This window comes from Phyllostomus discolor, chromosome X, assembly GCF_004126475.2.
Source record: "Phyllostomus discolor isolate MPI-MPIP mPhyDis1 chromosome X, mPhyDis1.pri.v3, whole genome shotgun sequence".
Lineage (NCBI taxonomy): Eukaryota > Metazoa > Chordata > Mammalia > Chiroptera > Phyllostomidae > Phyllostomus > Phyllostomus discolor.
This window is the reverse complement of record NC_050198.1, coordinates 52,569,495-52,593,385: the sequence shown is the minus strand read 5'-3', so window position 1 is coordinate 52,593,385 and position 23,891 is coordinate 52,569,495. Positions and strand designations below refer to the sequence as shown.

General features: G+C 36.2%; 1 protein-coding gene across 1 annotated transcript in view; it reads right to left on the bottom strand.

The window, feature by feature from the left end:
* The window catches only part of AMMECR1 (AMMECR nuclear protein 1), a 136,371-nt gene that overhangs the window by 22,191 nt on the left and 90,289 nt on the right, over positions 1-23,891 (bottom strand). Inside the window, exon 3 of the mRNA XM_028522275.2 lies at positions 4,333-4,447. Coding sequence (XP_028378076.1) covers positions 4,333-4,447 — 115 coding nt within the window. The remainder of the gene's footprint in view (positions 1-4,332; positions 4,448-23,891) is intronic.

The following is a 23,891-nucleotide window of genomic DNA, read 5'->3' as shown; positions in this document are numbered from 1 at the left end:
TGCCATTATAAAATTAGAGACATGTTACAAAAAGAGCATTCCAAAATAGGCTGTTAAAAAGCTTGGATGAAGAAGAGAGTAAAAGATAGTAGCCAGCCTGTAGCAGTTCACTTGCTTACTGATCATTTGAAAATTAGGTAGGTATTACTATTGGTCACGTTCCTCATCCTCATGACCACAGGGAAGTCTCTCTTGTTATCTAAGTTACCTACCTCTGTGATTCAGGACTTTTAGTCAGTGCCCTCACTCTGCTTTGATCTGGGCATTTTTGTCTCTTTAACTAGGAATTCTGCTGCAGTAACATGCTTTGCCAGTGGGGGTTAACTCTCAAGTGGTACTTCCACCAGAAAAAGCCCCATGTTAAAGGCTTCTGCTTATGTAAAACATACTTATTCCTGACCTTTGACTTAAAAATTCCCTATTAAAATTCTGTAATCACCTCCTGTTCCCCTCTCTGGCATAAACATATATAGCACTTTGCATTTCAGGTTAAAATTAGATACTTATCATAAACAGGACATTTCATTCTTGGAAGAAAAATTGTAACTATTTGACAGTGTGATATCTCTCAAAATGAAATGTGTACTTTCATAATATAGACAAACTTGTTATACAAAGATAAACCATAGAAAAGACTTCCTCATAATCCTCTTTTTAATAGAGACTGTATATTCAATACAATTTCAGTTACATAAACAAATATACAGATTTATACATACAATGACACAGAAAAATAATTGGAAGAGACATTCCAAAATGTTAAGAGTGGTTATCTCAGAATCGTGTAATTATGAATGTCTTGCATTTCTTCCTTTATAGTTTTTGAATTTTAAGTTTTCATCTTCAGTAAATTAGAATATATTATTATAGAAATAGATTTAAATGCATCTATGCATATGAATATATCCTTTTTTATTGTGGTAAAATACACATAATACCAAACTTTACATTTTAATCATTTTAAAATGTACAATTCAGGGGCATCAAGTACATTCACAATGTTATATACCATCACAACTATCTAGTTCCAGAACGTTTTTGTCACCCCAAACAGAAACCCTGTACTCATTAAGCAGTACCTCCCATTCACCTCTTCCCCCTCATCTCCTGGAAACCCTAATATGCTACTAATCTCTATGGATTCTCCCATTCTGGATATTTCATATAAATAGAATCATGCAGTATGAGGCCTTTTCTGTCTGGCTTCTTTAACTTGAATCATGTTTTCTTCAAGGTTCATTCACATAGTAGCATGTATTAGTACTTTATTTCTATTTATGGCTGAGTAATATTAAATTGTGTAGATATACCATATTTTGTTTCTCTCTTAATCCGTTCATAGACATGGGGTGTTTCCACCCTTTGGCTTTTGTGAATATGGCTGCTATGAACATCCATGTACAAGTTTTTGTTTCAACATCTGTTTTCATTTCTTTTGGGTATATATGTAGGACTTGAATTATATTGACATATACTTTTAAACATTGCCTTTACAGAATTATTAAGGATGACCCTTATAACATCATTCTATAATAATACTGTTCTGTTTTCAATCACAATCACTGACCATGGCACAGTTTTTTAAACCCCAAATCACATTCTTATACTTTAAAAGGTAATTTTTACCCTTACTCTTTGGGAACAAATTTCCCTTATACTAAAATACCTTAAATTATGAGAACTAACTGAAAAGTACAGTCTTTTCCTTTTAGCATAGACATTGTAGCAGTACCTAATTCACTTACAAGTGCTTATATATTTAAAGTACTAAGATAGTTTGTATTTTTTGTTGGTACTTTAACAGGAAAGGATCTTTAATAGACACCATTAAGGCTTAATATTTAAGCCTTAAGGAATGTATTAAATATATAACACCAAGTAGAAGCAATATAGAATCTTCCTGAAATTGAAACCAGACAGGATAAATAAACCCTGAATGAGTACACAGTACTGATTCTTAAGTGCCTGACCTCCCACCTTCCTATCACAAAGCTGATACATGTCATGGACATAAAACCCCAATAATATCAATGTTAACTTTAGCTATAGACAGTGTTTGAAGAGGGCTAAAGAAGATGATGAGGGACTCTGTGATTACCCATACCTATTTAAAAACTGTTGGGTTCTCCCAGTGTTCCCTCCTGACAAACACATGCACACACATTTATGTAATATACATTCATTCACATGCACACACACATATCTGAACTACACTTCCAACTCAGTGGCTGCCATTAAGGATAAAAGTGTTTTTGTAGCTCAGTCATTCCCTAGATATGAGGCTTCCCCTCCCTGTTATTAATCCCACCCTTACTATAACACAGCACCTTGAAATCCAGAAAGCAGAAATAAAATTCTAGCTAGAGAAGAAGGAACAGCCTTAAACAGTAAAAAAAAACACCCAAACTATAATATTAGTCAATAGGGGATATGATTTGTGATCATTTAAAAATGAGTACTATGCAATATTTCTATAAAATTGGTAGACTTCTGTTTAAGAAAAATTCAAATAGGAACAATAAATTTATAGCAAACCAATTAACGATGTTTAATTGTATAAAAGGCTTTACACATTCTAACTTTGCTAAGATCAACACTATCAACTAGTTTCATTTTTTCTTTTACAAAAAAATCTTAAGATGCTTTCATATTCTGATAATGCTCCAAAAAATCCTACAAGAAACCCAGAAGGAACTCTTTCACCCTACTCTCTGCACAATTTTTTAAATACCTCTGGCATCCTGGCTGGTGTGACTCAGTGGTTTGGGCACCGGCCTGCAAACCAAAGCATCGCCGGTTGATACCCAGTCAGTGCACATCCCTGGGTTGCAGGCCAGGTGGGAGCCTATGAGAGGCAACCACACACTGATGTTTCTTTCCCTCTCTTTCTCCCTCCCTTCCCCTCTCTAAAAATAAATAAAATCTTTTAAAATAAAAATATACCTCTGGTACAGCAACAATAATTTATATCATAGAAATTATGCAAATGAAGACTAAGAACTTTATAGAAGTCTTATTTTGCATGTGGAAAAACTGAATGGCAATGGAAAAAGTTGTCTAAAGTCTAACTAGGAATTAGGACAATGCTAAAAATAAAACTCAAATCCAATGAACTATCAAGACAGTGATCAGTCCACAAGGCAAAATGTCTCAGTTACCATGGGGGATAGGCATTCTAAAAGGTAGTAGAATTAAAACATGTTATATCATAATGATACAATCATGCCACTTATGAGTGTGTGTGTGCAAGAGAATGCTATGTGTATCACTAAACTCCCTAAGTTTTGTTCTTACAGATTATTTATTATTATTTTTATTCACTTATTTTTGTGCTTTGTATATACTCCCTTTCTCTGCTATTAGACTATAAGATGGTTTATGGTGGGAACCAAATCTTAGTACTTTTATACATGTAGCATAGTGCCTTAAAAACAGTAGGCATTCAATGTGAGCATGTATGTATGTAAAGATTCATAGACATATATTTGACTATCTCCTCCTAACCACCAAAGCAGGTTATTGTGAGAATCTTTGAAGTTCCTCTAAAAAAATCTAACCCCACATATTACAGAATAAAAATATGATCAATATAGACTACTCCAATAATGGCAATGCACAGAGATACCCAAGATATAACCTTCAAGGTGGCCAAGCATTAATTAGCATAATTTAACTCTAATTAACTAATGCCCTTTCATTATCTACAAGCTGGTGTATTTCCCCAGGTGGTGTGATATCCTAACTCTTTTGCTCCTTGACTCTTAGATGTATCCTCTGACCACCTAATTGTTTGGTGGCAGTTACACTAGAGGGCATCATGATGTAAGTAAGAGGAGAAATAAATTCTAATCAGTCTTCTTTATTACTTATTAACAGCTTTTATGAGGCTCTCTGAGAAGTAATAAGAAAAATGAAGAGCAGTTTCAGTTTGGGATTAAAACAAAACATGGAACTTTGCCTTAAAAACAAAAAACAAAAACCCAAAAAACAACTGCAAACTGAAAGGTCACTGTTTTGATTCCCAGTCAGGGCACACGCCTAGGCTGAGAGCCAGATCCCCAATAGAGGGCATGTGAGAGGCAATGGATCACACACCATATTTCTATCCCTCTCTTTCTCCCTCCCTTTCCCTCTCTCTAAAAGTAAATAAATAATAAAATCTTAAAAAAAAACCCTCCTTTATATCTCTTTGATCAGCTCTGAGGTTTATTCGTGTTACTCTATCTTCACTATAGTAGAGAATGGGCTGAAAGAGTTATTTTCTGGGCCTAATTTTAAACAATTACTCACAAGTTACTTTCCATTCTCTTTAAAATTTTTCTATAGTCTTACCTCCCAGTCCAAATAATCACAGACATCTTCAAAGTTAGTGAGCAGAGACACTGAGCAGAAGAGCCGTGGCAGTTCATCCCTTGTCATTGGGGGAAAACGGCTATCTTTAAGGGCACTGTTGAAAACAAAGCAAATATTAAACGAATCACTAGATATGAGAGTTCCTAATTTCAAATGCAGACAATCATTTGAAAAAGAGATTAAAAATATCAGTAAGGTGACAAAGATGCCAATAATCTTCAAATGTATTCAAAGGCCCCAAAGATTTTACTTGTCATCTTTTAATTCAAGAGATTGTATTTACTAGTCAATCTTGTGACCAATTCAATTGTAAAGAATGAATGATCAATCACATTTCCTCTACAGTCATTTCCTAGTGTACTTTCCTGTTACTCATAGAATCTGAAAATGTTTTATTTTACTTTTGAGGAGAATAAAAATAATACTACTGGAAACTTATGGGAAGACTTCTGGATCTAGTGCTGGTGGAAAATATATATATATATATATATATTTCACATTATTTAAAAAAGTTCATACTAGGATGGCCAGTTACCATAGAATAACATTCAGAGTTCAAAAAAAAATCAAACTTTCATTTTCTTCAAGCAAAAAAGGAAATCAAAGAAAATGAAAGGAATCATGCAAATTACAGACTAAAAATACTCACAAGGATTTCAGATCCTCTACAAAGGATAATACAAGCTCTGGCTGATGTTGCTCAGTGGACTGAGAACTGGCCTGTGAATCAAAGGGTCGCTGGTTCAATTCCCAGTCAAGGCACATGCTTGGGTTGTGGGCCAGGTCCCCGGTAGGGGGTGTGCAAGAGGCAACTTGCTTCTCTCACACATCGATATTTATCTCCTTCTCTCTCTCCCTCCCTTCTCATCTCTCTAAAAGTAAATAAATAAAATCTAAAAAATACAGTAGCTCATTAAAAAAGGATAATTCAAGATATGACTCAAAATTTGTGAGACTAAAGGAAATAAGGCAAAGCAAAGAAAAATAATATGATTAGGAAGCCATTAATCACAATGGATTTCTGAGTACATCAACTTTGACTGGATCCTGTAATCAAAGGCAGTATACCACAATGTCAAACTCTAGAAAAACCCAATTGTAAAGGACAAAAATGTAAGATCATAATTCTTCCTGTAACAATAGGAAAATAGACAGACACAAACACATGCACAAGTACTGTGGGTTCCTTGTACTTTTAAAAGAAACCACTTCCTGGTCAAGAAAAACAAACATATTTCTGATTGTACACCATATTAATGGCACTGCTGGCATTTGTGCCACTGATCCTCAAACATGCTGTATAGATCTTGTATAGCGGCTAGTCTTAGACATGTTTTCACAGATTAATCCTTAGAGGTTACAAATTTAGAGCCTACAGACTGTTTGGGGTCATAAGAAAAAGTTCCATCACCTTTTGAAATAATTTAATTCCTTATTCAGTGGCTCCCTTGTTGCTGGATTTTTTTTCATGTTCCATTCTGAAACTCACCCACTGTATTATATGACTATCTACCTATGGTTGTATTTTGAATGCATTTTGGTGGTTGTTCTATCCTGCTATGCAAAGGAAAATGCTCATAGAAAGATACAGAGGTGTTCTACATAAAGTATAAATGATTTTTCCCAATCAAGGAAGGAGACAAGATTAACCAAAAAATCAGGAAATCTGTGATAATTCATAATCCACGAATAGCATTTCAGTATTTTATAACAACATAAATTTCCTATGGTCTGCTTCTCTTTATTTCTTATTGGCAAATAAAGTTTTTTTTAAAGATTTTATTTATTTATTTTAGAGAGGGAAGGGAGGGAGATAGGGAGATAGAGAGATAGAGATAGAGATAGAGAGATAGAGAGATAGAGAGAGAGAGAGAGAGACATCAATGTGCGGTTGCTGGGGGTTATGGCCTGCAACCCAGGAATGTACCCTGGCTAGAAATCGAACCTGGGACACTTTGGTTCCCAGCCTGAACTCAATCTACTGAGCTACACCAGCCAGGGCAAATAAAGTTTTTAAAAAGTATTTTTAAGTTCTCATTTAAAGCCAAGATAAAGACATCTGTCTGTGCATAAACTCCACCTTTCCCACCAAGACATACTATGCATACTGGAGGGCAGTTCTAAAACACAGACCAGAAGAAGCTCATACATAAAAATCAAAAGGCCAATCATATTTCCAGTTTTCCTGCTAAAAAGAAGAAAAGCCTTACACATTAGAATAATATAAAGTGTAATTTGGGTTGTTGCGGATTTTTTTTTATTGTGGTAAAATATAGTAACATAAAATTTACCATTTTAACCATTTTTAAGTTCACAGTGCTGTGAGATTAAGTACATCACACTGTTGTGCAACAATCACCACCATCTATCTCCAGAACATCTTTTCATCTTGCCAAAATGAAACATGATACCCGTTAAATACTAACTACCTATTACCCCTTCCTCTCAGCCCATGGCCAAAATTTAATTTAGATACACTTTTATAATTTCCAGTAATTGTAACATTTTAAATATATAACAGCTGTATTTGGATATACATGGTCTGTCCTGAAAAAGTCCAGCCATTCTTAATATAACTAGAAAGGCTTGCATGACAAGGATGTAACCTGGCAGCCAAGGAGAGTGGACTGGAATGCACATGTGTGGACAATGATGACTTCACTGTACTAGTCAGTGCGGGGGCAGGGGGACACACTGATGAGTGAGCGTGTACTGTGTGGCTGCACATTCAAAATGTCTGAGTGAATAAAGCAATGAATCTACATCAAATTTTGCATTAAGCTTGAACATTCTTCCATGGAAACTATTTGGATGATTCAGAAGGCCACAGTTCTGGGCAACTGGTGATTGGCAGCTTCATTACAAAAACATGCCTGCTTATGCATCACATCTCATGCAGAGTTTTTGGTGAAATACCAAATCACCCAGGTGACTCGGCCCTGACTACAGCCCATTATTTGTTGCCCTGCAGCTTCTGCCTTTTCCCAAAACTAAAATCACCCTTGAAAGGGGAGATATATCAGACTGTGGATGAGATTCAGGAAAATACAATAGGGCACTTGATGGTGATTGGGAGAACTGTGTGAGGTCCCAAGGTACCTACTATGAAGGGGATTGAGGCATCACTGCCCTGTATACAATATTTCTTGTATCTTCTTCAATACATGTCTCTTTTTTTTCATATTACATGGCTGGATATCTTCTGCATAGCCCTCATAATTCACATATCCTAAAATTCATACCCTGTAAGTATACAATTCAATAGTTTTAGTATTGGGTTGGCCAAAAAGTTCATTTACTTTTTTCTGTAAATAAGACACATTTTTTATTTTCACCAGTAACTATTGATTTTGATATTTTGAGTATGTTGGTTATATCCCATGTTGTATAACATTGATTGTTCTCTGTTACTATCTCAATTTGATTGCTATCAACCTCAACTGATCTACCTGACTGTGGAGCATCATCCAGTGAGAAATCTCCAGCACAAAATTTTACAAATCATTTTTGACATGCTCTATTAGTCACAGTACCTTCTCCATACGCTGCACAAATCTTTTTGTGTTTCAGTTGTGTTTTTATGTTTCCTGAAATAGTAAAGCATAATATGCTAAAAATGTTGCACATTTTCTTCCATCTTCAATATTAAAATAACTACACAAAAATTCACCAATTTTGATAAGTTGTTTTTAATGCATGCTCATATGACATCTGTCACAATAAAAATCTAACAAAAATTGCTTCAAATGAAATTAAAGACAGCCAAGCACTACTACAGTCATCTTACAGAAAAAAAAAAAAACAAGTGAACTTTTTGGCCAATCCAATATATTCACAGAGTTGTACAACTGTCACCATTATCCAATATTAAAGTATTTTTATCACACCCAAAAGAAAGTCCACACCCATTAGCAGTCACTCTATATATTTTCCCCTTCCCCTGGCTCTTACAAACCAATAATCTACTTTCTATTTCTATAGAATTTGCCTATTCTGGACATTTCATATAAGCAGGATCATATAACATGTGGCCTTCTGTATCTGAATTCTTTCACAGAGCATAATGTTTTTGAGGTGTCATTCATGTTGTAGCACATGTATCAGTACTTCATCATTTTTGTTGCTTAATAATATTCAATTATCTGGATATATCACATTTTGTTGTCCATTTTATCTGCTGATGGACATTTGGCTTGTTTCCAGTTTTGACTATTATGAATAAGACTGCTATGAACACTCATTTTTGAGTTTTTGTTGTGGACATATGTTTTCATTTCTTTTGGGCAGATACCTAGGAGTGGATTTGTTGGGTCATATGATAACTCTATGTTTAACTTTTTGAGGAGCCACCAACTTCTTTCCCACAGCAACAGTAACACTGCATGTTCTTACCGGCAATGTATGAAGGTTTCTTCCAGTGCCCCACATCCTTGTCAACATTTGTTGTTGTCTGCCTTTTTAATTACAAGTGCTAGGCCTACTTTAATGAGGAATATTTTGTATCTAGCTCCAACTTTTACATTAAAATAATACACATGCTGACACTGCCATACTGTTAATTTATCTATAATCTGAGGCAAGTTATCATTTTGTTTAGTGTATTTTATAGCAAAACAATGAAATTGAGTTCAGTGCATTTCAAACTCAAATTAAGGAAATTTTAAAAAATGCAACCAAGGATCAGGCTAGCAACCTTTCCCTGTCGCTCAATCATTCTGGGCTTTAAAAAATTAATGTTCAGAAGGAGTAGGTGGGAGAATGCTACAAGGCTAATAATAAGAGAAACCGACAATCATGCCTTGCCATACAAAGACTCAAAAACTTCAATATTCTGAAATAGTGAAAGTGTATTAGTCATGATGGAAACAGTCTGATTTTACAAAAACACTCAAATGAGATTTTTAATTTTCATATTTTTCAGCAACTCTAACTTTTCATTAAATTCACGAACACAGAAAAATATCAAACAGTAGGAAGTCCTCAATATCTCCAAATGCAAATTCCTAGGGAAATGAACTAACTAACAATGAAAGCCTAGCAAGGATTTAAAAGATTATTTAAAAAAGTGAAAAATGGAACTGGAGACTGACATCGGAACTACTAGATTTGTGTGGGTAGCTGATAAACAAGAAGGTTCAGCTTCCTTCAGCCCTACTCTCTTTTGTATAAAGAACATGTAGTACAGAAGCAAAGCCTTATGTAGTCCAGAGTTGGGGAGTGACTTATTCAAGGTGACTCAGCTAGTTAGTGACACAGGCAGGGATGTAACCCAGATTCTTGACTTAAGTCTAAAATTCTTTCTACTATCTATACTTCAGTTGCCACCTTTGAATGATTATTTTTGTAATTTTAAAATTAAATGCTTGCCTTACTTGGCAGTTCTGTCATACCTTTAATGGCTCTGCCTAAAGAAGATAAATCATAATTTAATAGCATTCATTAGTAGACAAAAGGTAAATAAATAGAGCTAGACTTCCTGTCTACTGGAAATCTGCAGGAGAAAAGGGGATTTTAAAATATTAATATTGCCAATGGAAACATTTTATACCAAAGTAGTGCCTGCAAATTTAAATTCTAGGTAGTCTAAGAAACACAAACAATGAGATCCTGTAGCAAATTTGTATCAAATTCTCTTTGCTACAATAGGAGTTCATTTTCTAATGTTTGAATAGTGCTATGGGAAAAAACTCCACTTATGTACAAAACCCAGTTGGCTGCTTCATCACCCATATGATGGATGAGTAGGTTTCAACAATAGTTTAATTCACATACCAAATTCAAATATAGTCAATTCAAATTGGCACCTTCCCAAGAATATATTTCTCCTAATTGAGAAGCAGCATTAACATCTGTCAAAGTTAATATATAATGTTAAATAGCACTTTAATGAAATAAATATTTAAAAAAAGGAATTAAGAATTTAGCTATCAAAGAATCAAAGTGTTTGTGACAGTGCCTGGAAACTGTAAGAAAAAAAAAACAGCTGAAAAGAGACAAAACCTTAGATATTACAAGGCTTATCATAAACAATATAGCATGCAGTAGAAATGAAATAAATGAATCTAGCTAGGTAGCCATTCACTCATTCATTCATTCCTTCCTTCACTTTCTAAAACATTGACAATCTTGATCAGTTAACCAGTGGAAAGTTACTGAACTGAGAAGGGCTTTATAGCACAGGCAATCATTTTTTCGGGACAAGGAAGTAATTAAAACCAAAATTAAAAATCCCTGTTTGGATAGGTGAAGAAAAGCAAATCAACCATACATTAGTCTAAAGTAAACAACATATTTTTCATGAGTAGTTTCAATCACCTAGAAGTTCTGCCACTCTTCATCAGAGCTTCTGGAACAGAATGCACATGTGACATATCTGGACTCCAGAAACTTAAGAGTACTAGAATTATTCATAACCTTTCTTTCACATTAAGTAGCAATTTTAGCTTCCCCATTATTAAAGAAAATAACAGACATAAAACACAATGTAAAAAAATGACTATTCACCAAACTTAAGGATAGAGAAAAGTGACAAAAAAACATGATAATGGTAAAGGAAGGGACGAAGGAACCTTCTTTTGGTGAGGGCTATGACTGAAAAGGAACCTTTCCATCATTAAGCTATGGCATATGTAAACTGTTACTAAATTGGGAGATTTTTTTCCTTTAGAGTAATAAATACAACCTATTTGCTCTTCAGTGAACATTAACGGTTATTAATTTAAATATATAGAATTTTAATGTGATATGATGGGTGATTAATGGGGAATGGAGGAAAGAACTAAGGGAAGAGAAAGCATAAGAGAGGGAAAGAAAAAGAAGAAATAAAGATGGAGAAGAAGAGAAAACAAGAATCAGGAAAAGGAAGTGGGAGGTAAAGAAAGTAAATAAATAGAGACACACAAAAGGGACAAAGAGAGAAAGCAAGGAAGGAGGAGTGGAAGGGTAAAGAGGGAAAGGGAGGTAAAGTGTGACAGATTCTGTAGGTTTCCATATATATTACTTGGCTCTTATCCTATAGGATTTACTTAGGCTTTAGAGTGTTTAGTGCTACTGATTAGCTTAAAGTTCTTGCATGGCTCTAATTTAGAATTCCTAAAAACCTCTACTGTCTGAGATAGCTACAGGTGCCTGACAGGAGGGAAAAGTACTCTCTGGGCTGCATGCTGTGACAATGACCAGAGGAATATTGTCCAGAATTTGCTTCCCAGGGACCAGTTCCTTACCTTTAAATTAGGAGACTAGGTTGTAAATTTGACTCAGTGGAGCAGAACTAAAACTGGAGGAAAAAGACACATAGAAAAACAGATGGCTAAATGTTTAGTTTATACAGCAGATATTCCTCATTTTCCTCCATGTAATATCCATATAATGCTCTCCCTGGAGAGATTCTGGATTTACTCTATCCTGTTTTTAGAAATAAATTATGAGAAATAGTGTCTTGTTTTAATTATTTTTTCTGATGAAAGTCTTTTAAAATATATTCTACCCAAGTATAATGAACACAATTTAATTTTCTCTTTGTGACTCAGGCTCATCTTTAAGACTTAATATGACTTTGGGTCATTCATTACTATACAGTCAATATTAGAACAGTACTCTCAATGGTCTTGGCCAGAAAAAAAAATGTGGGTCTGGAAAGGAGATTACAGTATGACGACCAACAATTTTCATCTTGGGAAATTTGAAAGTGTGAGGTCATTGCTGCTTTCAAGAGAATGTAACACAAAGTAACCTGACATAGACTTTCAAAGTTTCCAGGGATCTCATTCTTCTGTTATCTGAGTTAGGACACTATGAACTGAACTATCTCTCAAGTCAGACTGAACATAAGTTTTATTGACTTCTCCTAGAATTTAGAAACCTCTACAATCCTGACCAAGTATCATTTCCCCAGGGTCATTAAAAGGGTGTCTCCAAGGTATGACAACAGTTCCCTGTGACTTACTGCCCTAGCCCCTAAAATGTAAAAATGAAGCAATAATTAATACATGAGCACTATTTCACAGTACCATAGAACATAGAATATAGCACAGTAGAATGGCCAAGAATTTGGATTCTGAAATCAGACATACCTCCAATTTGGATCCTGGCTGTGTGACATCTGGGTAAGTCTCCTAACTTGTGTCACCCTCCATTACCTCATCTATAAAATGGGAATCATAATAGGACCTACCGCTCAGAGGTACTATAACAAATAAAATAATAACACCTGCATAAGTGTCTTACATACACTAGGTGCTTAATAAGCAGTGGTTGTGAAAGAACTTTGATCATCAGCACATTTGTTAAGTTGATGCCCACAGGGCTGGCCCATGTCATGGCTCTGCTAAAAGGAAGGGAACCCCAAGACTAAGATTGACCCCGCAAGCTTGATATGGGAGATCTCAGTAAGTTATCTTCTATTGGAATTAAATGTGGCCATCCCTGGGGATACTGGCTACCTTTTAGGGTTCTGGGTTTTTCTGAGAAGGCTTCATTTTCTTTAATTTTCAAAATATTTCTTAAGCACCTGCACTGTATCTTTTATTATGTGAAGAGTCATTGAGCACATAAGAACAGTAGATTACAAAATAATATATGGATATATTGGGTTGGGGAAAAAGGTTTTCCGTAAGATGACTCTAGTAGCATTGTCTTTAACTTCATTTGAAACAATTCTGTTAGATTGTATTGTGACAGCTGTCATATCAGCATACATTTAAAAAAACATCAAAATTGGTGAATCTTTGTGTAGCCATTTTATTATTAAAGATGAAAGAAAATATACAACTTTTTTGGCATAGTGTACTTTATTATTTCAAGAAAGGTAAAAATGCAACTGATATGCAAAAAAAAAAATCTGTGCAGTGTATGGAGAAGGTGCTAGGACCGATCGAATGTGTTAAAAGTAGTTTGTGAAGTTTCTTGGTACTACTGACATTTTGGCCAAAGAAGTCTTTGCTCTGGGGCTGTCTTATGTACGGAGATGTTTAGCAGCATCCCTGGCCTCTACCCACTAGAAGCCAATAGTGGGAGACAGCCAACATATTCAAAATATCCAAATCAATAAAATTATTGGTGAAAATGAAAAATGTATCCTTTATTTTACAGAAGAAAACAAGTGGGCTTTTTGGCCAACTCAATATAAATGACTTATTAAAATCACATAAGAATGCTGAGATGAGTAGTCAGACAACGTTAACTTCTTTTCTGGAAGGATCTGTTTTATACCCGCTGCTATTAGTTTCCTAGTTACCAAACAACACAGAATTGCAGAAAAATTTCCAGAAATGAAATGTATTCACATTTTTTTTCTAGTAACAAATCTACTACATCAAGTAAGGTGCCTCTTTATCAAGAAGTTCCATCATCTTGCAGGTGTGTATTCATATATTGCTTTGTTATGCTTTCTTAGTTTTCATGAACTAGATTTTTAAAAATCTCCAGGGCAGGGATTTTTTTTTTTACTTACACACGAGAAATGTTTACACAGAAATGTCATGCAGTGCCGTGAATCACATATGTTTGACTTGTCTTCAATGGATTAAGAGATACTATTCTATATTCCACTGGTTATGCTACAGCAACATCTTTAGCAAAACAAGACCAAACTATAGGCAGCAGAGAATGAGAGATGAGAAGCTCTATGCTTTCCTTATAGAAAACGGTGGTCTCCAAAATGTTTATACTTAGCATTCTTAGCAAATTTCAGTACATATCTCCAATATGTTTATTTATTTATAAAGTATATGCATATACTTCTATCAGTAGTTAATATAACCAAAACCCAATATATACGTACTTAGACTAAACTTTCTTCTTAAAGACAGCAGGTATTAATATATATTTCAAATAACATTCTTGATAACTTCTCTTGGGGGCTTATGCCTTGTCAGATCTGATTAGATTACCTTAGCTTTTACTTTACAGCTTGGCCAACCAGGTTAAGAGCTAACTTAGAAGTGCCAGCTAGACAAGTGCTTCTATTCCCCCTATGGTATTTTTGGCTCTAGCTGCTTCATCTGTAGGTGGGAGCTCTAAACACCAGTATTCCTGCTGGAAGACAAAACCCACCAACAAAGGAACCACAAACAGATGACAAGATAAGAAGGTGAAGGAGGGAGTGGAAGCCACACTACCTTCCACCCAGGACAGATCTGGAAATACAACTGAACAGTGGAGAAATTACCCAAAACAAACAACTGAACAGTAGTGAGAGGGAAGCCTCAAAACCTCATACAGACAGAAGAAAAAGCTTCAATGCAACCTGTCCACCCCTGCACAACAGAATACAAGACATGGTGGACAGTTATCCTCAGTTAAAAAGCTGGAGGAAACGACCCACTGAACAAATACCCAACAACAATCAAAACCCAAAGACATCCAGAGAGCAAACATAAACAACAGCCCAAGAACAGCGAGATCAAGAGATCAAGGAGACTTCACTACTGAATCTCACAGGTCTTCTACTATAGAATTTCACACTATAAACTCAGGGAGACAGAACAGATCAATTTAAGAAGCAGAGGCTAACAAGAAGAGTCTCACAAACAATGGGAAGACAAACAAACAATCCCCAAATGAAAGGGAAGGAGAAGGCTCAGAAAGAATGCAAAATGAAACAGAGGCAACTAAACTATCAGATATTCAGTTCAAAGCAGTGGTTATAAGGAAGCTCAATGAGCTCACACAGAATTACCAAAAACTACAGGGAAACTACAATGAACTCACTGGAAACTATATCAACAAGAGAAAAGAAACAAACTATCAACAAGGGCCAAGATGAAATGAAGAATACAGTTTCTGAACTGAAGAACACAGTAGAAGGAATCAAAAGCAGAATTGATGAAGAAGATCGGATCAGTGAGCTGGAGCATAAAGTAGAAAAAGCAGCCAGAAAGAGGAAGAAAAGGAAAAGAGGCTAAGAAAGAATGAAGAGGGATTAACAGAAATGCAGGACAATATGAAACATAATAATATCCATATAACAGGGATGCCAGGAGAAGAAGAAGAGCAAGGAATTGAAAACCTATTCGAAAAAGTAATGATGGAAAACTTCCCTCATTTGATGAGAGAAAAAGTTGCACAAATCCAGGAAACCCAGAGAGTCCCAATCAAGAGGAACCCAAAGAGGCCCACTTCTAGACATATCATAATTAAAATGGCAAAATTCCAAGATAAAGAGAGAATCTTAAAGACAGCAAGGGAGAAACAGGAAGTAATATACATGGGAGCCTCAAAATGGTTAGCAGCTGACTTCTCAATGGAAATGCTCCAAGCCAGAAGAGAAGGGCAGAAATATTCCAAGTAATGAGAACCAGAGGCCTGCAACCAAGGCTACTTTACCCAGCAAGGCTCTCAATCAAGATAGAACGCCAAATAAGGAGTATCCCAGATAAAAGAAGTCTAAAAAAAAAATACACCAAAAAAGCTCTGCAAGAGATGCTAAAGGGACTGCTTTAAAGAAAGGAAGAAAAGAGAGAGAGAGACCGAGAGGAACACAGGTACAAAAATGGCAATGAAGAAGTACTTATCAATAATAACCTCAAATGTCAATGGATTAAATGCTCCGATCAAAAGACATAGAATAGCTGAATGGGTAAGAAAGCATGACCCACACATATGCTGCCTACAAGAGACCCACCTAAGGACAAAAGACCTACACAGACTGAAAGTGAAAGGCTGAAAACAAATTTTCCAAGCAAATGGACAAGAAAAAAAGCCAGGGTAGCAATACTGATATCAGACAAAATAGACTTCAAAAAAGGGCCATAAAGAGAGACCCAGAAGGTCACTTCATAACACTCAAGGAAAGAAACCACCAAAAATACATAAACCCTATAAATATATATGTGCCCAACATAGGAGCACCCAAATACAGAAAGAAAATCTTACAGGACTTCAAGAAAGATATTGACAGGGAGGGTTGGGTGCATGGGCTGGATTGGGAGTCAAAGGGAGAAAACTGTACTTGAGCAATGATCAAAATAAAAAATATTAAAAAAGAACAACAACAACAAAAAAGAAAGATATTGACAGCAACACAATTATAGTAGGGGATTTTAACACCCCACTGTCAAAAAATGGACAGATCTTCCAAACAAAATATCAACAAAGATATTGTGGCATTGAACAACGCCCTAGATGAAATGGACTTAACTGATATATACAGAGAGAGCCCTTCATCCCAAAGAAGCAAAATACACATTGTTTTCAAATGCACATGGGACATTTTCAAATATAGACCGCATGATAGGACACAAAACAAGCCTCAACAAATTCAAGGAAATTGAAATCATATCAAGCATTTTCTCGTACCACAAGGGACTGAAACTAGAAACAAACCTCAAGTAAAAAAAAAAAAAAAAAAAAAACACCCCAAAACACGCAAACTAATGGAGATTGAATAGCATGCTATTAAAACAATGAATGGGTAAAGACTGAGATTAAGGAAGAAATCAAAAATTTTCTGGAAACAAATGAAAATGAAATCACAACAACCCAATACATATGGGACACAGCCAAGGCAGTCCTGAGAGGGAAGTTCATAGCGATATGGGCCTAACTAAATAAGATAGAAGCATTTCAAATAAATAACCTAACCCTACACCTACAAGAAGTCAACAACAACAAAGGCAGCCCAGAGCAAGTAGAAGGAAGGAAATAACCAAGATCAGAGCAGAATTAAATGACATCGAGACTAAAAGCACAATTCTAAGGATCAATGAATCCAGGAGTTGGTTCTTTGAAAAGATAAATAAAATCAACAAACCTTTAAGCAGGCTCATCAAGAAAAAAAAGAGAGGGGACCCAAATAAACACAATAAGAAATGAAAGAGGAGAGATTACAACTGACACCACAGAAAAACAAAGGAGGGTAAGAAATTACTATGAAGGACTATATGCCAAGAAATTTGAAAACCTAGGTGACATGAACAATTTTCTAGAAAAATATAATCTTCCAAAACTCAGTGAAGAAGAAGCAGAATGCCTGAACAGACCAATAATAGCTGATGAAATCGAAGCAGTAATCAAAAAGCTCCCGACACACAAAAGCCCTGGACCAGACAGTTTCACAGAATTTTACAAAGCATTTAAGGATGAGCTAACCCCTATCCTTCACAGATCATTGCAAAAAATTCAAGAAGATGGAAGACTCTCAAGCTCTTTTTATGAAGCCAGCATCATCCTAATCCCCAAACCAGATAAAGACATAACAAAGAAAGAAAACATCAGGCCAATATTGCTGATGAACACAGAAGCTAAAATCCTCAACAAAATATTTGCAAACCGCATCCAGCAGTATGTTAAAAAGATCATACACCATGATCAAGTGGCATTCATCCCAGAGATGCAAGGATGGTACAATATTCACAAATCAATAAACATAACATATCACATAAACAAAATGAACAAGAAAAATCACATGATCATATCAATAGATGTGAAAAAGCATTTGATAAGTTACAACACTGATTTATGATGAAAACACTTAGCAAAGTGGGACTAGAGGGTGCATTCCTCAACATAATACAGGCCAGATTGGAGAGACCTACAGGCAACATCATACTGCACAAAAACTTAGAGTTTTTCCACTAGGATCAGGAACAAGACAAGGATGCCTGCTTTCACCATTCCTACTCGACACAGTATTGGAAGTGCTAGCCACACAAATCGGACAAGAAAAAGAAAGAAAAGGCATCCAAATTGGAAAGGAGGAAGCAAAACTGTCATTATTGGCAGATGACATGATAGAGTACATAGAAAATCCTATAGACTCCACCAAAAAAACTGCTCAACCGAATAAGCGCATTTGGCAAAACAGCAAAATACAAAGTCAATATTCAGAAATCAAAGGCAGTTTTGTACACCAATAATGAAATATCAGAAACAGAAATCACGAACAAAATCCCATTTGATATAGCAACAAGGAAAAAAGTACCTAGGAATAAACCTAACCAAGGAGGTAAAAGACCTGTACTCAGAAAACTACACAACACTGAACAAAGAAATTAAGGAAGACACAAACAGATGGAAGCATGTACCATGCTCATGGGTTGGAAGAATTAACATCATCAGAATGTCCATACTACCCAAAGCAATTTACAGATTCAGTGCAATCCCTATTAAAGTACCGTTGACATATTTCACAGGTATAGAACAAACATTTCAGAAATTTATATGGAACCATAAACAACCCTGAATAGCTGCAGCAATTTGAGAAAGAAGAACAAAGTAGGAGGGATCACAAGACCTGATATCAAACTGTATTACAAGGCCACTGTAATCAAAACTGTCTGCTACTGGCATAAGAACAGACACATGGACCAATAGAACAGAACAGAGAGCCCAGAAATAAACCCAAGTTTCTATGGTCAATTAATATTTGACAAAGTGGGCAGAAGCATAAAATGGAGTGAAAATAGCCTCTTCAACAAATGGTGTTGGGAGATCTGGACAGCTACATGAGAAAAAATGAAACTCAATCACCAACTTACACCATACACACAAAAATAAATTTAAGGTGGATAAAAGACTTTTAAATATAAGTCATGACACCATAAAAGTCCTAGAGGAAAACATCGGCAGGAAAATCTCAGACATTCCATGCAGCAATATCTTCACTGCTATGTCCCCTAAAGCAAGGGACATAAAGGAAAGAATAAACAACTGGGACTTCATCAAGTTAAAAAGCTTCTGCATGGATAAAGAAAACAGCATAAAAATGAAAAGAGAACCAACTATATGGGAAAACATACTTGGCAATGATACCTCAGACAGGGTTTGATCCCCAACATATATAAAGAACTCACATAACTCTACTCTAGGAAGACAAACAACCCAATTAAAAAATGAGCAAAAGACTTGAATAGACACTTCTCCAAGGAGGACATGTGCAGGGTCCAGAGACATACGAAAGGATGCTCAGCATCACTAGCCATCTGAGAGATGCAAATTAAAACCACAATGAGATAACCACTTCATACCGGTCAGAATGGCCATCATAAACAAATCAACAAACAAGTGTTGGAGAACTGGAGAGGATGTGGAGAAAAGGGAACCCTAGTGCACTGTTGGTGGGAATGCAGCCTGGTGCAGCCACTGTGGAAAACAGTATGGAATTTCCTCAGAAATCTAAAAATGGACCTGCTTTTGACCCAGCAATTCTACTGCTGGGATTATACTCTAAGAACCCTGAAACACCAATCCAAAAGAACCTATATACCCCAACGTTCATTACAGCACAATTTACAATATCCAAGTGCTGGAAGCAACTTAGGTGCCCATCAGTAAATGAGTGGATCCAAAAACTATGCTACATTTACACAATGGAATACTACGCAGCAGAAAGAAAGGTGCTCCTACCCTTTGCAGCAGCATGGATGGAAATGGAGAGCATTATGCAAAGTGAAATAAGCCAGGTGGTGAGGGACAAATACCATATAATCTCACCTTTAACTGGAACCTAATCAATAAAAGAAAAAAAGCAAGCAAAATATAACCAGAGACATTGAAATTAAGAACCACCAGGGCAGGAGGGAGGGAATAATGGGGGGGGAAGGGTTTTCAGGAACAACTATATATAAGGGACACATGGACAAAACCAAGGGGGGTGTGGAAGCAAGGGAGGGAGGTGGGTTTGGCTGGGGCTGGAGGGGTGGGGTGAAAATGCAGACAACTGTAATTGAACAACAATAAAATGATTTTTTTTAAAAAAGAAGTGCCAGCTGGTGCCACCATTTTCACATCCTTGCTTTGGGCTTGTGTTAGTACTATTACCATCAATCCATTTTTCCCTTGCTAGAATCTTCTTCAGCCACTTGTCTATCCTGCATGGGTTATTTTATCTAGCTTTAGCTAACCTACCTGTAATGGTCAAGTGGCTTAAGAAGATTCCTGCAAAGAAACAACAGGTTGAAGATGATTATAAGCATGAATCTACTTAACCAGGCACATGTACACTGAAATACTATAATGCAATATGCTGCAAGTGAATGAAGAGAGTGTGCCACTATCAACTCCCAGCAAATAAGGAATCTCATTCTTTCCTCGGTAGCATGTGAAAGTGTCCCTCTGATATAGACCGAATGACAGCACCCAGGCCAATCCATATATTAAACAATAGTGGGCTGAAAGAATATTCTTATATTCCAAATTTAAAGATCATGAGTACAATTTTTGATCTTTTCTTCTCACCCCATAATGGGTCATCTGGGTATATCCTTCTTTGGAGACTGCTAATCTAGAGCTCTTAAATTCGAGGAAGAGTGGTTCTAACATACTTAGACGTGACACTATGAGTAAAAGCAGCTTTAAATATAAAAGAGCCAATACCTGCTGAGCACCTACTCTGAGTCAAGTGCTATGCATGCATTCTTTTGTTAAGTCTTTAAAAACAATCCCATTTTGTAAATAAGACTGAGTTTGAGTGAGTTCAGTGAGATTAAGCAACTTGACAAATGTCATACAAACATACAAGAGCTGCCTTTTGAACTCAGAGCTGGTTGTCTCTAGAGCCCAGTCTCTTTTGACAGTACCATTTCTGGGATGTTAGCAAATCAACATAATGTACACCCATTTAATCAGTTTTAAGGAATTTTTTCCCAATTAATACTTCTCCTCCTGGGGTTTAACCGAATGCTTTGGGTATAAAAGTGTACAGGTTCTGGAACTGAGATAAACAGTACTTTTTTAGTGACAGTATTACCTTGTTTTTGTTCTCTTCTTTCTCCATTTTGATCTTGGTGATTCAGAGCTGCTGCCATTGAAAAACATCTGTTTTATCTAAATTTAACAAGCTCTATTAGTCGGATACTAAGCCTTCCTTTATCCTGAAGCCTTTCCATAATTTGAAATTCAATCTGCTGGCAGTCATAATAAGAGTTACCAAAGCACTAGTTGTGGACATATCTAGGCTGTTGGGCCTGTTTCTGATTTTTAACTTTACTTTTCCAATCTGAATGAATAAGCTCTCTCATACTCACCACGAGTCATGTCTTTTTTTTTTCCCCACCCCTCTTTTCATGGTAATCAAATCTATAAATTGCAGTGTATAAACTGCAAAATATATGTTGTCAATGTAATTTATGTGCCATGTTAGGGTGATTTGGTCTTGCCCACTGGTTTACTGTCGTTTTTTAAAACTATTGCCAGTCCTAGATGGCACAGGTCTGCTGAGAGCTAGCATGCTGGTTCTCATTGTGTGGCCTGCCTATAATTTTGTCAGATGTCACTTTCAGGGAACTAAAGGTAACAAAGGAAGAGAATTACATCACTTTTAAAGATGAGGTGCACAATAAACTTATGCACGTTGTCATGCTGTGGAAGAGAGAAAGAGGCATACAGCTTTCTCCATTGCCTCACTGAGATTTCTTTCTCCTTAGTTTTCCTTCTCTTCCTCTCCTCCCCCACCTTCAGGATATTTTCCTCTTTCTACTTCAGTAAGGTGAGGAAGCATGAATACTAAAACATCTCAAGAAGGAGAGGAAAGAAAAGAATGAAGGTGAGGAAAGAGAGAAAAAACATTACTAACACAAAGACCTATAGCTGCTGCCTGTACAGGACAAATATAAGATGCCAGTGTATAAGGCAGTCACATGTTGTCATGCTCCACCATTGGGTCAGGATGACCTACTCCCTTCTGTACTGGTTTTAATGTTTTATATCAACCTTGGAGGAGTACTTGGGTGATGGTGACAGAGAAATGTATACAATCCATTCCCCAGTTATTTCTAGTTTTTTTTAAGGTAACCTTGAAAAGCAGAAGGCAGGCTGGAGAAAAAAGGTTGTGTGTCAATGCCCCCCTACCCCCACCTAGCAACCTAGCTGCTTAACCAGGAAATGATTATCGGTCACTTCCTTGATTTCTGTACTTTGCAATCACATAATTTCCCTACAGAGAAGCATAACTACATGTTTTTAAGGCCTCTGTAACTTGCCTTACATTCATTTAAACAGAACTATTTTAATTTTTATACTGTGTGATATCTTTGGGAGAAAAGTTTCTTTCAAATCACTCATATAATCATCATTGTATATGATTCTTCATAGTGTTCACATCTTTCATCATAGGTGACCCTCAAAAGAGCCCCATAAGTAACAATGTTAATGCTATATTATATTAAAAACCATAACAGGTGTCCTCCAAGAATAAGGCCCTATAGTCATAGAGTCACCAAATGTCACAGCTACAAGCACTTAGGGATCATCTAGTCCACAACCTTCATTTGATATCTGGGGAGACTAGAGCAGTGATGTGTCCAAAGACACAGCTACTGAGGAGTTGGGACCATATGCTGTATATCCTGACTTCCCTCTCCCCTCATCTGCTGACCTTTCTATTAATCTTTGACATATTTGTTGACTGACTCTCTACTCTGTCTTAATCCAGTAACACTTTAGAATGGATGTTCAATGAACAAAGCAGAAAATGATGGTGAAGGCACCAGGGAAGAGCTAGAATAAAGCAATGAGCTTCCAAGAAAAACTCAACACTGTCAGGCACCTGACACTTGTCACCATACCAAAGTCATGCAGAATCTAGAAACTGGGCAGATGCAGGTGGAAAGTACCAATACTGTGAGGGTAGCAAATGCAGTTTTCACTATGGCCCTCCTTTCCATTTCTAACCCACTGCCCCTTCATCTCACTTTATTCTTTCAAACTCCTAGGAGGTGTCACTATCTCCTCATCATGTTTTTCCCATGCTTTTTACCTTGTAGTTGTAGCCATCCCATCCCTTCATTTCTCCCTATGCGCTGAGCTCCAAAGAAGGATCGTTCAACAGAAAAGTTATGCATTTTTAAAACATGGTATCTAGTTCCTTTTTATCAAGTTCTAACAAGAGAAGTACTGCAAATGCCACTGTATGTTCTGGTTGTGTGTGTTTAAGTATGTCAGGGCAAGGTAACCTTAGCACTCATTTTCAAGTAAATATCAATGTGTTATGTGGATATTTAGCTTGGGAGAACTAAGTGGTTCCTGATATACTGCTAAAGTTTTTGGACTTGAATGTAACCTATCTTCTAATCTCTTACCTTGGAACAGATTTACTTTATTCCTTTCAATATATGTGTTAAAGTGAGCCTGATCAAACAGAAAGGGATATTTTAACTCATCTTTTGTTTTGTTTATAGTTTCATAAACCTAAACCTAATTTTAAAAGGCAAAGAAAAATTTTACATGTATACTTTTCCATTCTGTTACCATTAAAAATTCCTTAATTATCCCATTGAAAAGGTTCTATTTTTTGTTTTCATGAAATAAGCACATCAACTAAGAAAATATGTTGGAAAATCTTCACAATGTGCTGCTGAAATAATGACAATTGCTGAATCTGTACTATAGTACATATTAGGAAAACCACAACAGATGCTAAGAGGAAACAGTATCATTTGGGGATGGAAAAAATGCAATGGATAAAGGACATGCAATGTAAATTACAGTCATATCTCACAGATAGAGAGCAAAATGACAGCTTATGTGTTGGGGGTTACAGGGTGGAGGGATCAAGCAAATAGGAAAAAGGACTCATAGACATGGACAACAGTGTGGGGAGT